General features: G+C 30.9%; 1 protein-coding gene across 5 annotated transcripts in view; it reads right to left on the minus strand.

The window, feature by feature from the left end:
* Positions 1–292: 292 nt before the first annotated feature.
* TRIQK (triple QxxK/R motif containing) overlaps positions 293–16,728 on the minus strand; it is a 117,892-nt gene continuing 101,456 nt past the window's right edge. For all 5 annotated transcript variants that reach the window (XM_008255728.5, XM_008255727.5, XM_008255725.5 and 2 more), the window contains 2 exons: positions 9,121–9,206; positions 293–3,382 (listed from right to left, as the gene is read on the minus strand). In XM_008255728.5, coding sequence (XP_008253950.1) covers positions 3,269–3,382; positions 9,121–9,206 — 200 coding nt within the window. In that variant the 3' untranslated portion in view covers positions 293–3,268. The remainder of the gene's footprint in view (positions 3,383–9,120; positions 9,207–16,728) is intronic.

Below are 16,728 nucleotides of genomic sequence, written 5' to 3' on the forward strand. Positions count from 1 at the left end.
TGGAGTGAATTCAAACTTTGAGTATGGTTTTAATAAATACTAGGATAAAATAACATATTTTTTTTCCTAAAAAAGAGCACTACTTCTATACTTAATGCAGTTTTCTTGATCTTAAAGAGAATAAGGATGAAACATGTCAGGCCCAAGACAATCAATGTCCATACATGCTAAAGGCTATGAGTTGATCAATACTGTGAATTTAATTTTTTATTCATTTCACTCAAACAATTTTTGATCATCTACTACACATGAAGAATTGTGTCAGACTCTGAGAGGACAAAAAGACATTAACTTACATTTTAACATGCATTTATTAATTTATTAACAGATTACTACACAACTAGAATTATAGAAATGAATAAGCACAGACACTATGATATTCAATCACTAGTTATGTGACAGTATTTGTTTTCTTTTTAAGAAAAAAATAAAAAGAAAATCATGAAGATTTTGCCATCTTAAAAGAACAACCTTATAATTGCAGTAAAGTGGGATTCTTGTTAAAAATACAATTTGTGGATGAGGTTATATTTTATAATATTTCCTCTCAAATAAATTTGTATGTTCTTTACCCTGGTCTAAGCTTGCATGCAAAATAAGAACTGTGAACTCCCTCACAGTGCTCCATAGACTATACTTTAAGTCTGCTGCACTCATGAAAATTTACTCTGCAGAATATGTTAACAAACACATTCTAACACCCTGAAAAGTCATTATTATTTTTTCGTTTCTGTTTTCTGAATTACCTTGGACAGTGAATTACTGGGGGTGGTATGGGTATGGATATCCATGTGTAAAATTTGTGTCTGATGCCAGTCTCAGATTTACGCCAAATACCACTCACTTACTATTCAGCAGTGTGGTCCCCTGAAACAGCCAAAAGATATCACCTTTCTGTCTTCAAAGATTCAAACCAGACTTTCAATCTGGAATTTCTTTACAGAGGATTGGCTGCTTCCCAATTAATGTGAATTCACAAAATTTGCATTTCACAAAAACAGTGTTGTATAAACATAGATTGTCTCACTTTACCTGCTATTTACTGAAATCAAAAAGTATAGCATTTAGGATTGATAGTTCTCTCGGGCCATCATAAATCAACACATCATACAAAAGGACCATCGATAGACTCAAGATATCAATAAAATAAGGCAATGAAACTTGCCTACAATTAAACTATATTTAGACTAATATTTAGTATTATCAGAAATAGCATCTTTTTTTTCCCAAAAGAAAACCTCAATAATAGAGCAGAATAGTAAAATGTTTTCAGTGTGATGAATTTTGAAACATTTCCAATTGCATAATCATCTATTTTAAATACAGTAAACTGTTCTTTCTTACCTGGATAGTTATCTAATACTTGAAAGAAATGATTACATTTTCTTTCATTTTAATTACTCCTGAAAACAAGAAATAATCTTTATTTAATATGACTGTTTTTAACACCATATGGGAGGGGAAATAACTAAATGAAAATTACTCACATAAATGTGTTGGGAGTGGGGGAAAGAAGTCTTTCTTGACATGTGGCATGTCACTCAGGAAAGTAAAAGGCCCATCATATCCAAAATGCCAGCTTGGATATTCCCTTGCCTCCCACTCCACGAACAGACATACCACATGGCATTAAATGCTGCAACCTTTCCTAAAAATGCCACTTGGATTGGTCCACAGTGGTGAGTATATAAGAACTCTTGGTCTGTCTCTTGAGTTTGTGAGCTCAAGGGGAAGAATTCAGTAAATAACACTGTTAAATCTTGCCCTCAGATGTTTGGCATAAATAATTTGTGAGGAAATTGGAAGCTTTGGCTGTTTTCAGACCGATGAAATAAATTACGCTAGTTGAAAAAATTCTACGTAACATAACACTACATGGTCATATTCACTTTTTTGCAAAAGTACCAAAGAACTTTTTATTTTCCTTTCAGAAACTGTGCTTATAAATATCTTCCTAGAGGTTTTATCAAAGCTTTCTTCTCTTGGCCATATGTAAGCAAACCTAATTGTTTATTCTTCATAAATACAAAATATATTCTATAAAATATTTTGTACCCATATTTCAAATTATTAATTTTCTATGCATTTTTATAGAGGGTAGTACTTAAGAACACATGTGTTGCTAGATATTTTCTAGTTTTCTAATCTTTACATGCCCATTTGCCTTAAAAATATATTTTAAAATTTGATTACTAGTGAAAACATTGAATATACTGGTTATTATGCACAAACAAATGCAAATAACATTGAAAACAATTATATAAACAGAAATCTATGTGTGAGAGTAAAATGAGGCATGTATTCCATTTATTTTTCATGAAGAGTTTTAATTTATTAATTTTCAAGAGACAAAATGTAATTTTATAAAATAACTTTGTATTATTCAGATTCAGGAGATAACCCATGAAAATGATTATGGATATGTAGGATTTCTTTTACTGCTGTGCAAAAAAGATGGCACAATTCAATGACAGACTGTTACATATCTTCCTAATAAAGGGGCAAACTGATACTGCAAGCTGCCAGACAGCATAATTAAAACAGAATTCCAGGTTTATATTAATAGAGTAATAAGTTAATTAAAATCAAGATCCAATGAACTTTCTACTTACACTAGTTCAAATAGCCCAAGAGGAAAGGAACTATATTTTAGAGACATATGTGACTCTTTGAGCTTCTGTCATCCAGGTGCCATTTCTGATGGAACACATGTGTGTTGAACAGTTGGCAAAAAAAGGAAAAAGATTACTGTAGATGTATGTGCAGATAGTCTCTCTAATGATATAAAATATGTCTGAAAAGAATGAAGGGTTTCTTTGTAAAATAAAAATTTCCCATGACTTTTTGTTCTCATTTAGGTTCTGAATGTGATTTATGTTTCTGTAAATGAAGCTATATACTTTTACTTATGAAACACTCAGATATAGAACAAAAATTAATTTAGTAATCTACAAGTGATGGAGTTATACAATAAACTTGTTATACCTTAAAAAATTAGGATCTGTTTTCCATTTTATCTAAATGTTCCATGGATACCTATCAAAGCAGAAAGATTTTATAAAAGTACTTGGTGGCATATATTATACTACATTGCTAGGTAAGGTTCTTTTCTTGATATCCTAGGCAATTATTTAAAAGGATATTTCTGCAAAATGAAAATATCAGAAGAAAGAATTCAAAATGTTGCAGTGTCAGTACTTCAGAAAGTATTGGTCCCAAAGGTGCTTTTATAATATTATTTCCATTTCAGGCATTGATTACTGTTCAGCTAATCCTCATCTGGGTCCAGATCAGAGTCAACATCTGAAGACAGTCTGAGATAAAAGAAAGCATAGAAAGCCAGTAGCAGGGCCAATATAGCTGCAAGTACAAGGCCAACTTCCTGGGGAGACAAAAAAAAGGAGATTTGATATTGATGAAAAGAGACTGCTTAATGCTATCAGTTTCATCAGATAAAATAATCATATTATTCCACTATTTAGAATGCATTATATGAACATATTACTTTTTAAAAAACATTTTTACCATTAAGAAATTTGTTTTGTCCTTGACAATACCCATTGCAATGGCAAATATGTCAATGGGTAAGTTATTTCTATTATTAATTCTAGTTAACTTAGGTTTTTCTTTTCCTGTTAGTAAAATTAAAATTTATCACTTTAATATCATTTCATGGTTTACATATCAAAATGTTGAATGCAAACAGTAAGGTTGATGCCTTAAGTTTTTCTCTTATTTGAGTGTGTTTAACTGTTTTTGTTGTTTCAATACATTGGTCTTTAGTAATAGCATTTAGACACAGATTTTTAAAAAATATTATTCCTTTACTATTGTGAAGAAATAGTATTACAACCAGCTGCTACATTGTTTTTATATACAACTTCATTAAATATCACTTTTTTGAAATTATAATTTTTAAATTCTAAATTCTGTAGTTATTGCTGTGGAAGATCAAAACTGAGTATTCTTAGCTTATGAAACATGATAAAATACAACGACTTGTGTTATGAACAGTGGCCCTTAATACTTAATTTTGGAATTTGATATGGATTTATTCATCAACTATATTGAAATAATGACCAAAATTTACCACATATTCCATGACAAAATCTTATCTCACAAAAGTGTGAATATATATATATATATATACACACACACACACACACACACACACATTCATGCTTATGTGTCTGCATATATTGTCTAGAAACACTCTCATTGGTGATATATCATCTGGTCAAGAAGAAAATGAAAGAAACACAGTGCTTGCTCAGTATCCTAAAGTGCCTAATATTCCCTTGTAGCTCCACTTGTGTATCACACTCCTTACCTAGAAATGTTTTATGGAGAAGCAATTTGTTTACATTTACATGAATAAATATCACATTTCATATGAATGTAAAATCAGTAATCCAAAATATACCATCTAATAAACTTTAAAATATTATAATGAATTTGGACTATAATCAACATAGAATTTTTACCTATATGTCAAAATTACAAACTGATATTTTAAACAGAGTTTTATCTGCATAATTATATTTACTTAGATGTCCAAACTGTGAAAAAAACACTAAAAAGACCGTGGGGTTGAAAAACTCAGTGTCAACAATTTGATTTGATATTTTAAATTTAATATATCAATATAACGTCAAATGAGAGTGAATTTTTCTTTGTTACAGTTGGAACACTTTGGTATCTCAAAAGGGCATGGCGGCATCAGACAGGTTTCATTTATTTTCTTAAATCCACAGCTGTGCTCCCAGACCCATCTGGTTATACAGCTACTAATTTTAAGAGGATGTAATAAACAAGTGACACACAACTGCAAACTCCATCTGTTCTATATAGTGGACAACAAAACTGTCCAACAGCAGACACCATTCACCCAAGCTTAATGCAAGAATAAAGTTTTTACTCTTGATTGGAGGCCAGCTTATTGATAATTAACTCTAATTGCTGTTTTCAACTCCTTCTTGTCCTTAAAACAACTCTATAGAGTCTTCTCTGTATACTTTTTGAATATCCAGAGGCATGAAAAAAGAATTTTAAGTGTAAGAAGCAGAGAATATTCATAATATACAACTCAGATACACACTAATTCCGTTAGATTTCTTCAATACATGATATAGGGGTATGTGAAAATGTTTGGGTGGGAAGTTATAACAAACAGTTGTCTTCGAAATGCCCCTATGTTCTGAGAAGACAAGCATTGAGCAGGCTGAATGTTTGGAGGGTTAAAACAACGTTAAAATTTGAAAATCATGCTTTCAGCATGCTGGTGACACTAATCAGAAGTTTTAGACCTGCAGACATTTATGATTCCTCCTGCCCCTTGGCCATTTTTACCTTTAAATCAGAAAACAATAACTGAGCAAATAACATTTCAAGTTGCTTACCCCAAGGGGTTATTGGCAACATGAGACTGACACTGAACAATTTTAATGTAATACAACTAAATTTTTATATTGATCCTTTTATTATGATTATGCTTTTCACATAAACCTTTAAATCAAATTAATTAAAAATATAGACAATTTCCTTCTAAATGCAAGGAAACACAGCTATTTGCATTCCAAAAAATTATTGATGCTGTATTTATTAATAATCCCCTAATTAAGCAGTAACCAAATAGTAAACTTAATGGTGTAAATATTTTTGGGTGGCTCTCATTGCATTAATGGCTATAAATTATGTATGACATTTTATGTGCATTTTTAAAGCACAAGAAATAACAATAACTTACCTATAGAGATTAACTCTAATCTTGAACATAATTCATTCATTTGTTATGCTAAAATTATTGCTTTTTCTCCCCAAAATATTTCCTATTACTAAACATACATATTACTAAAGATATGTATTTATATGTATATATGTTTGTATGTATGTGTGTATATGTGTATATATATATATATATGTATATATGCTTAGTAAGCACTAGAATCCTACAAGAATAAAGGGCCTACTGTGCAATTCTTTCTATTTCAAGCCCATGACTTTTCAATCTGTAGGGTAGATTTGACATAATAATAATATCTGGAAATATTTTCTTGTGCAGATTCTAACAAGGTGATCATGTCATGTCACATTCTTCATTCTTTAGACAGAATCTGTACCATTATAGTATCTATAACAATTTCTAAATACATATTTATATGTACTTATATATTTATTTATACAAAAAGAAATGTGGCTAATTCTAATAAATATACCCTCAATCAGCTAATAATGAATAAATTCTATATGGTAAGGCCCATATTTCACTGTATTGTTTATGCTGACAACCTGTGAATAGGTGAATAATATAATTTCCATTTTACAAAGATGGCAGCCTCGATTTATACCATTGATGGCAACAGTGAGGAGCAGAAGAGATATGATACTGGGCCTTTTCATCATTTTGTTGTCATTGCTATTGATTTTCTATTCCATCACTTATTAATATTTTTGTAGATTTAAATTATTAGAAGAATATAATTATGATTCATTAAAAATAATATGTAGCAAAAAGATAAAATATTATAATATTATGATCATTCTATATCAACTAGCTAAGAGTCAAACATATTTGATGTTCATTAGTCCTTAGTTGCTTCTATGACATTATCAATATGGATAAAATCACTCACTGGGGAAATTAAAAAGCATTAAATGGCAATTGCTGAAGGAAACTTTATTATTTAAAATCCTATGCCAAAATGACAAGGCAATCAAAGTTTGACAGGGCAAACTAATTAGTATGCCAGATTTGAAATGGAAAACATTGCCATGGTTCTGATTATAAAAAGTTTTCTATCATCTTAATGGGCCCTTCACATAAATTTTCTAGCAAAGTAAACAGAATTTAAGGTTAAGGTCCTGTTTTCCATAGGTTTACAAATCAAGACAATATACTAGCTTATTAAAATGAGATATGTTCTAATGTTAGAAACTCTTCTATATAAGTTGCAAATGAAATCTAAGAAAAAATTTTCTAATAAAATGATAAACATATTTGACATTGTTTTAAAAAAGGCAACTGGAGGACATCATACTGAGTGAAATAAGCTGGACACAGAAAGACAAATACAGTATGTTCTACTTTATATATGGGAGTTAGAAATTAAAAAAAAAGAAAAAAGAAAAAAAAGAAAAAATGCCTGTACATCTTAGTACTGCTGTAAATAGTTTTATAAATCTTTGTCTTGTACTTTTGTCAAATCCATGGTTAAGAATCTTATATATTACAGTTTTAATGATCTGTGACTACTTTAAAATTTACTGTATATGAGTGAAATGGCCATTTTCAATCCAATTACTGTTTACAGCCTCACCTATATTCCCAATAAACTGGGTCTTATTGCTTTTTTCTTTATTAAACTTCTTATTTGGTGAAACAGTAAGTCTTTGACTATAATGTAAATTTAAAACATGTTATTTCAAAAATAGGAAAAAGAAAGAAAAAAAGAAGGAAAGAAGGGAGGGAGGGATGGAGGAAGGGAGGGAGGGAGGGAGAAGGAAAAGAAAAATTAAGGGAAGGAAGAAAAAGGAAGGAAGCAAGTAAGGTAGGGAGGGAGTAAATATTATATGCTTAGAATTGTATCTATGAACTATATTGAGTCTATTAAAAATTAAAAATTTTTTTAAAACTAAAAATTTCAAAAAAGGAAAAAGGCATTAGATAATTGCATGACTAAGATAGACTTTATCTCATATTGAGAACAAACTTATTTCTTCAAATTAAAACAATATCAAAAATTATAAGAGCAAATATGAAAAGGGACATGTATAAAAAGATGGGATATAAATAAATGAATAGCTCTAAATTTCTCAAATTGTAATACATAACTTCTCATTGCATTATGTCACAGGTGGATTTTGTTACCCTAGTATCTTTCTAAAAAAATAAACAAAAAATCACTAACCCAATTGTGAAAGATAAAAATAAGGGATGCACTGCCTTGGAAGACAATGAACAATACTCACAATATAAGAGACAATCATTGAATAACTTTATGTAAAACTTAAAAACTAAGCAATGCTTATAGAAAAGTCATATTATCTAAATATTGTTAAAGGATGAATGAAATTTCATATGAAATTATATAAGAGACAAACGATTAATTTTTATTGTTCAAACCTTCTTTTCATTAAAAACTGACACATAGCACTGACGAGATTGTGTTATGAAAACATACCACATCTCAACAGTAATGCTTGATCAAAATCAGCAATCAGGAGTGAAAAGAAGGCAATGCTTCATGATCATAATAGCAAATTCTGGAAGACAACCAAATATATCATCTGGCAGTTCAACAGCTGTTACAGCTTGGTAGTAATACCTTGGCATTTGCTATAAGCTATAACTTAGAAAAATTGATTTTTCATCTGCCAGATAAAAACTAAAATCTCCTTTTAACATTTTAATGTTTAAATAAAATATATGTACTGGCCATTTTTATTTTACACATTTGGTAGTAGGACTGCCAAATTAATTTTTCTATTAATAGCTGAATTCAGCTCTAAATACTTGGCAATAAATTGACATAAGTAATAATGTAAATGTAATTTTGTTGAACTCATTGTACTGGCACATTGAATTAATGTCTGCTAACATCATTCTCAGTTGCATTTATCCCTCGTAAGCAGATAAAACACAGGTTTTGTAAAAGAACAAGTTTGAGAACATCATTAGAATTTCATCAGAGAGTACTGACAACAGCAACAAGATACACAGTAAAACTGTATGTGTTAGTGATCTAAATATATATACTAACAATTTTATTTTAAATAACCATAAAATGAATTTTTTAAAAGTGAGGTTTTTTTTTTTTTTAACTAAGTCCACTGCATCATTGAATTGTTTGAACAAAACAAGAGAAAAAATAAATCGAAACGTTAAGTATCACTGGTTCTCTTAAGTGACACTGTATTTTATTTTAAGATCCATTAAAATCTCAGGATAGGAAGGATGTGTTCCATTAAGTAAAATCTTTATAAAAAAATCTTCAATTCAAACACTCTATCTAGGTTTTAACATGTCATAAAACACATAGAACTCAACATTTATGCAACCCAGTTATAGTAAATGAAATGGCATACACATATCCAAATTTAAAGTGTCAAATAGAGGTCTACCTTTATGCCTATTGCTGTTTTCCTTGCTTCTGCTTTTAATTTGGTTGCTCGTAAAATAGGTTTGGTTTTTTTATAATCCTGTTTACCTAGAAAGAAATAGTTTCAGACAATGAGTTATGCTTATATATAATTCAAATTTAACAGTTGTCTGAAATGTCAAAGAATGTTTAAATAGAGTAAAACAGGGACACAGAGTTGCAAAGTACTTCCCAGTAGTGATAACTATAAACTTGTCACCTAAAGGTCAACATTTCCTCCTCTCTTATTTTTTCAGAAAGAAGATTCTGACAGATATCCTTGATTTGATGTGCAATGAAAGTCAGAAAAGATAAAATCTGAGAGTAAGTTGAATGTAAAAATAGTAAACCTTTTAGAAGCATTTGGAAAGAAATGTGTAAATAACTGAGTATATGTAAAATCTTATTAACAAATAAAGTTAACTTTGTATTCCTAATTGAATAGTGATAACCTAGTATAAACATATTTTATTAAGGAATACATTAAGTATTCAAATAAGTAATTTGAGGAATATTCCTTAATTTCCTAAAAAAAGAGATGAACAAAGAACTTTATACATAAAACTTTTAGTCCCTTGAATTCATTAGAAAATATGGATTTAATTTTTATTTCCTCTTGACAGAAGACAGACTAAATGTAGGTAGATTTAAAAATGCATCTAAGGTTCAATCATATCCACCTCCATTTACAGCCAAGGATGAACAAAACAGAGAGTTTCACAAAATTTCCTTTTTGGTATACCATCTGGTGACCCTACCAATAAGTAACAAGAATTACCACTCTGGGGAGAAACAGATTTAACAACAAGAATGTTGATAAGAATAATATATATTTCTAAGCAAACTCTTAAGTAATAAATGAGTCAAATGAGTCTCAAACATAATAAAATGATATGTTATTCTTAGTAGGAGTTAACATATGACTATGTAATTTCTCTAGCTATTTTATATTCTCCTTATTTTGCTTTTCTATTTTATCTTATTTCCCTTTCCTCACCATGACCCGTTTATTTGCACGATTTATCCATACATTTCCTTTATCTTAATAATACAATTTCTAACTTTAATTTCCACATTTTCTTCACATTGAGATGAATCTGAAAACAACTGTATAATATAGCATAAAATTGAAAGCACAATAAGTATATTTCTTGATGTATGTTAATGATTCAAAGGTAATAAAATTTCTAATACATTTAGATTAGAGTTGGCAGAGAGAAGTGAGTCAAAGGGATGGGAGTGATGAAGAAATTCTGTATTTGTATTCATTAAATAAATTAAAGTGTTTGGCTAAAGACATATACATATATATTTTTCTTAAGATTTTATTTATTTATTTGAAAGTCAGAGTTGAGAAAGAGAGAGAGAAGGAGAGAGGGAGAAGAGAGGGAGAGAGGGAGAGGAAGAGGGAGAGAGATCTTCATGCCCTGGTTCACTCCCAAATGGCTGTAGTGGCTGGAGCTGGGTCTCCCCTGGTGAGACTGCAGCTTAACCTACTGTGCCACAGTGCTGGCCCCTATATTATGTATATTTTTAAAAAGATCATATGCTCTTAACTGTCATTGTAGGGCAGTCACTCTGAATCACTCTGAATCTATAAACATGCAGAAGCTTAATAAATATTACTTGATGATGGAGTTCAATGATTCAGAAATGAGTCATTTGTAAAAATATGTATCAAATGATCTAAATTTAGATCATACAATAAACAAAATACAGAAAAAATATTACTCTGAATCATTTTAAATTAGCAACATTTAATTTTGCTGAAAAAATCTTGACAAGTATTCACACCAATTTCACATCTCAACAATCAATTTATTCATGTCATTGTTCCTGCTGAGATATAAATAGCTCAGTACAATGAAAATGGTGACACATCAAATGCCTACACTCACAATTATAAAGCAAGTTTCTACTGAGAGTCTCAAAAGAAATTTGTAGATTACAAATGTGAAGCCAAAAACTATTTTTTTTTTGCTGTATATATTCTATTGTAATCTCTGGGCACACTGTGAAAAAGAGAAACAAAAGAAAAAGGATTATTCTATCTTATACACTTCTCATAGAAGTATGCAATATTTTAGATAGCATGTATGTCACAAAATAGAGTCATGTACACTCAAAGACTCTGCTTAAAGTAAGAATTTATCACTCCATTTCAAGTAAAGTACTCTGTTTCAATTCAACTTTCTTAGAGAATAATACTTTCATATATTAATGAAGTTGATGTGAACATTTGCAATTATATTTTAATAAGTATATGCAGTTAAATAATATTGTACACCTGGTACTTCTCCAGTGTGTCTGTCATTAATTTTGCATTCTTTTTGCTATGACATCTAAAATTATCTAAAATTACAACATGGGACTTTGATCTATCAAGGGCAAAATGTACAGGGCAATCTGTTAAATTCTTTATATTGAAACTAGATTATTTCATTGTGTTCAAAGTTTTCAACATTTGGATTTTTATGTCTTCAAGAAAGATACCCATGCCTACATGACTGTAAAAAAATATATGAAATACAGAAGTCTCTGCCTTCTGAACACTTATATCTAGAAAAAACACACCTAGATAATCTAGATTTTGACTGTTTCTTGAACACAATTAAGTCTGATTTTAGTTACTGCATCAATAATGCAATAAACAAACTATTTAACAGTTGCTCATTAAATTTTATGTGGAGAATAAAATTTGATAATTCAAGCCTATGGAGCAAAACTGGAAATTCAATGTCAGCATTTATGTGTACTTCTTTTCTATTTAACTATGCAATCACCTTTACTGGAGTTAATTCATTTTATATTTGTGTGTGGATTTATGTTATTGCCTAGTCCACATTTATTTCAACCTAAAGTACTTCTTTTCGTATTTCTTTTAGAGCAACAACATATTTATGAGTCTTGTTTTTCCAAAAAATGTCTTTATTTCTCCTTTTTCAATAGGATAGTTGTGCATGATATAAAATTCAGGCTTGACAGCCTTTTGGTATGAGCATATTATAAATAAACTCCTAATGTTTTCAATATTCACTTTCCATGTTAGGCATTCAGTAGTTTAACTATGATAACACCAGGTGTGAATACCCTTACATTTACTCAGTATTTATTGAGATATACTGGATTGAGTTTATTGGCTATATAAAGTAATAATTTTCATCAACTTGTGGAAATTTCTGGCCATTATTGTTTTAAATATTTTTTACTCCCCTTTCTCCTCCTCTTCTCCTGGAACTCTCATCATTTATATGTAGTCATGCTTAATAGTGCCTTATAGGATTATGTGTCTCTGTTAATTTTGTGTCATTCTTTCTTTTTCACCATCCTGACTAGGCAATTTCAACTGATTCTGCTTATATCCCTTGAATCTTTCATTTGCCAGTTGAAATTAGATGTAGGTCCCATTTAAAAATGTTTACATCAGTTATTGTATTTTTCAACTCCAGGATTTGTATTTTACATAAAGTAGAGTTGTTCCTCCATTTCCACAGCTTTCACACTTGTGGGTTTAACCAACTGTGAACTGAAAATATTCAGAAAAATAATTGTACATGTAATGAAGATATATAGACTCTTTCATTGTTCTCTAAATAGTATAACAGCTATTTACATAGCATATATTTTGTATTAGGTTTTGTAAATAATCTGGAGAAGATTTAAGGTATACAGGAGGATGTTCACAGGTGATATGTAAATAATACATCATTTTATTTAAGGGACCTTAACATCTGTAGATTTTGGTATTCATAGAGTCCTGGAACCACTTTTAATGAAGAGTTAAGGATGACTGCATATATAAATTTACAGATTACTGCTATTCTCTTATTTGGTAAGATAACATTCTCACTCTTTAATTCTTTAGACATGATTTAGTTTAGTTTTTGAAAATTTTAAAATATATTTTGCTGAAAGGAAGAGAGACAGAGACAGAGACAGAGCACCAAAGAGATATAGTGAGTGAGCCCCCAACATGGTTCACACCCCAAATGACCACAGGACTAGAACTAGGCTAGGCCAAAGCCCAGAACAAAGAGCTTAATCCAGGACTCTCACATGGGTAGCAGCGGTCCAATACTTGAAGCATTATGTTGTATCTCCCAGAGTGCACATAGCCAGGAAACTAGAATTGGAAGGGAAGCCAGGAGTTGAACCAGGCATTCTGATATAGGACACAGGAATCCCAGCCCTACACCAAATGCCCATCCTGATTATATTTTAAATGGCTGAGTCAAAGTTTTTGTCCAATAAGTCCATTGTTTGAGCATTCCTGGGAAGACTTTCAATTGCTTTTTCTGTGTATGAGTCATAATGTACAGCTTCTTTGTGTATTTCATGACTTATCACCAAAAATTTGATATATTTAGTAATATAATGCGGCAATTCTCTAAATCAGACTGCCCTTAGGGCTTGCTGTCCCTGTTTTTTTCTTCTTCTTTGGTTGTTGATTGTGTAGTTTTATCTAGTGACTTGTCTGTTCAAATTCTGCAAAATATATATGCTTCATTTATGTGCAGCTTTTGAAAACTTTGCTTAGTCAACATAGTGGTCACCAAATGATCGGATCGAGGCTTCTTTAAGTGCTTTGAACTAGTAAGTCTTCCCAATTGGCTGAGTGGTTTTGTGCATGTGTGTGTGTGTGTTTGTGTGTTCATTTTGGAGTGCAACCCCATGAATTAACAGGAGTTTTTACAGTCATGCCTTAATTTTATTTCTGCTTAAGAACCTGAGAGCTGGCAAGAAGTGAAAGATTACATGTTATTCATGTCCTAACTGGACATGGCATATCCCTGCAGATGCATATGCCCTTCTAAATTCCCAGGAATCTGCATCAGAGTCTTCTAAAGACTCTATGGGCAACTCATTGCCCAATTATTGCTTTTAAGTTTCTTGGTAAGCCTCATGCATAGCCCAAATTAGAAAGGCTGCCTCAGACAGCTGTGGTGTTAAACACTTATCACCAATTTTTTTTTTTTTTTTTTTGTCAAATGACAAGGGAGAAGACAAGTTCTCCAAAAAATGGGTTTTCAGTGAGCTGCCAGTTAAGCCAAATAGTGACAATTTCTTGAGGATGGGCGTTTTCTTCAGGTAGCCCCAAACCTAATTTTGCTTTCTTCAGTGGTTGCCAGGCTTGTTTTTCACAACTACTGGAGTTGTAAGGCTGTGAAGGAAGATGAGGATTAAGTTAAAATACCACACACAAAGCTATTCTTACTCAGATTTAGGTGTTTTCTGAAAACAAAAACCATTTTTTGGACTATAGTAAAACTTTAATTTCCAGATTTCTGAAAAGGTTGACTTTGACAATTTGTGGCAGTGTTCTTATTGCCTTTATATAGGAGAACTTCACAGTCCTAACAGTGCATTCAAGAAGTACTTTTTCTCCATCCTTTTAATGTATTATATTACAGTGGATTTTTGGACATAGTCTATATTTGGATAATTTTCTAAAATTTCAACATAAAATATGTCATTTAGTTATTGTGTGCAGACCACATGTATGCAGTGAAACTGCTGATTCTTTTTTTTGAGGTCAACCATTTTAATATTTGTTTCACTTTCTTTCCTTTCATTCTATTTCCTGATTTACTTTTCATGACTATTTTGCAATAGTGCAACATTTTTAGTATTTTATTTTGATTATATATTGTGATGTTGTCCTAGAGACATAAAAGTACATTTAATTTTTAACTTTTATTTAATAAATATAAATTTCAAAAGTACAACTTTTGGATTATAATGGCTTTTTCCCCCCATAGCCTCCCTCCCACATGCAACCATCCCATCTGCTGCTCCCTCTCCCATCCCTTTCACATCAAAATTCATTTGCAATTATCTTTATATAAAGAAGATCAATTTGGTATATACTAAGTAAAGATTTCAACAATTTGCACCCACACAGAAACACAAAGTATAAAGTACTGTTTGAGTACTAGTTATACCATTAATTCACATAGCACAACACATTAAGGACAGAGATCCTACATGGGGAGTAAGTGCACAGTGACTCCTGTTGTTGATTTAACAATTGGTGTCAGTAATCACCCGAGGCTCTTGTCATGAGCTGCCAAGGCTATGGAAGCCTCCGATAAGGACTCCGATCTTATTTAGACAAGATCATAGTCAAAATGGAAGTTCTCTCCTCCCTTCAGAGAAAGGTACCTCCTTCTTTGATGGCCCATTCTTTCCACTGGGATCTCACTTACAGAGATCTTTCATTTAGGCCATTTTTTTTGCCAGAGTGTACATTTAATTTTCAAAGACTAATTCAAACCATTTATTAATTTCCTATTTTAAATTATTTTCAAAAATTTAATGCATTTTAAAATTTTAATAATCCAGTACATTCACACATTAATATAATAGAAATATGCAGTACACTGCTTTGTAGTGATAGTTTTGCTAATTGTTGATATATTTTGCCTTTGCTGGGCTTGTATTTGAATTTTTTGACATGTCATTAGTTAGGGAATTTTTATCTAGAGAGTGAGCTTTTAATAATTCAAGCCTTCAAATGTCTGCATACAAAGAATTATACCAGAGAATATACAATTGTAGCACAAATGTGTTTTGCTTAATTAAGTGCCAGGAAAAACATTAGTGCCCCTCCTTGACGGGTGTTGTTATTATATTCTAATAGTTTTGCAATAAAATGTGAAGGGTACATGCATAGTTAGGAGGGTTATTATACTTTGACTCCTGAAATTTTATATTCATAATAAAAAGTGCAAGCTTTCCTTGTACAGACTTGCGATTCAGTTTTGGAGTTAATTTTCCTAATACTCTTATCTCACATTTTGCGACCAAATGAATTGAATAGTACCCTAAAGTGATTAGAAATGTACCTTATTAAAATATAATTATCATTTTAACTATTTATTTGAATCAATAATTTTTTCTTAATAGTTTGAAACCAAAACAAATTACAGAAATAAATGTAATGCTCAGTTTGATAAAAAATATGTGAACAAAATAGACAAAGTGCCTGTTATTCTGAACTTTGTCAAAAAACAGATAATAAACAAACAGAAACTGGCCAATTATCAGATAACATAAGGCATTAAAAGAAAAGTACAGCAAGAAAGGGGCAGACAATAAAGTGGAGAGACATATTGTTTCAGATGGGATAGTCAGGAAAGTCCTCCTTAACAAGCTATCACTAGAGTAGATACTAAAATTAAGTTAGAAAGGAAGCCATGTGGCTATCTTATGGGAGAAATTCTAAATCAAAGTGCTAAGATTCAGAAAATACTAACTCCTAGAAAGCAAGATAGCTTAACAGACAAAGTGATTAAAAAAAATCAATTTCTTAATGGCAGACTCACTGGTTTAGAAGAGACTGTATGTTCATTTTGCAATTTCTATGTGGATGAGCTCACAAGATAACTTGGCAAATAGACAGTATATCCAACTTGCTTCCTTGACATGTGATGCAAAAGCCACCATGATAGCAAAGGTAAAACAGAAATGTCACTGCCCTCCTTACCAAAATAACAAATCAAAGGCAATGCTGCACATTCCTAGAGAAGTTTCAAAGATTGGATGTATCATCAGAACCTTTAAATTTGTAGTCACACTGATTATTTTCACA

The sequence above is a fragment of the Oryctolagus cuniculus genome, chromosome 6, assembly GCF_051225735.1.
Source record: "Oryctolagus cuniculus isolate XC-2025 breed Fujian yellow rabbit chromosome 6, ASM5122573v1, whole genome shotgun sequence".
NCBI lineage: Eukaryota > Metazoa > Chordata > Mammalia > Lagomorpha > Leporidae > Oryctolagus > Oryctolagus cuniculus.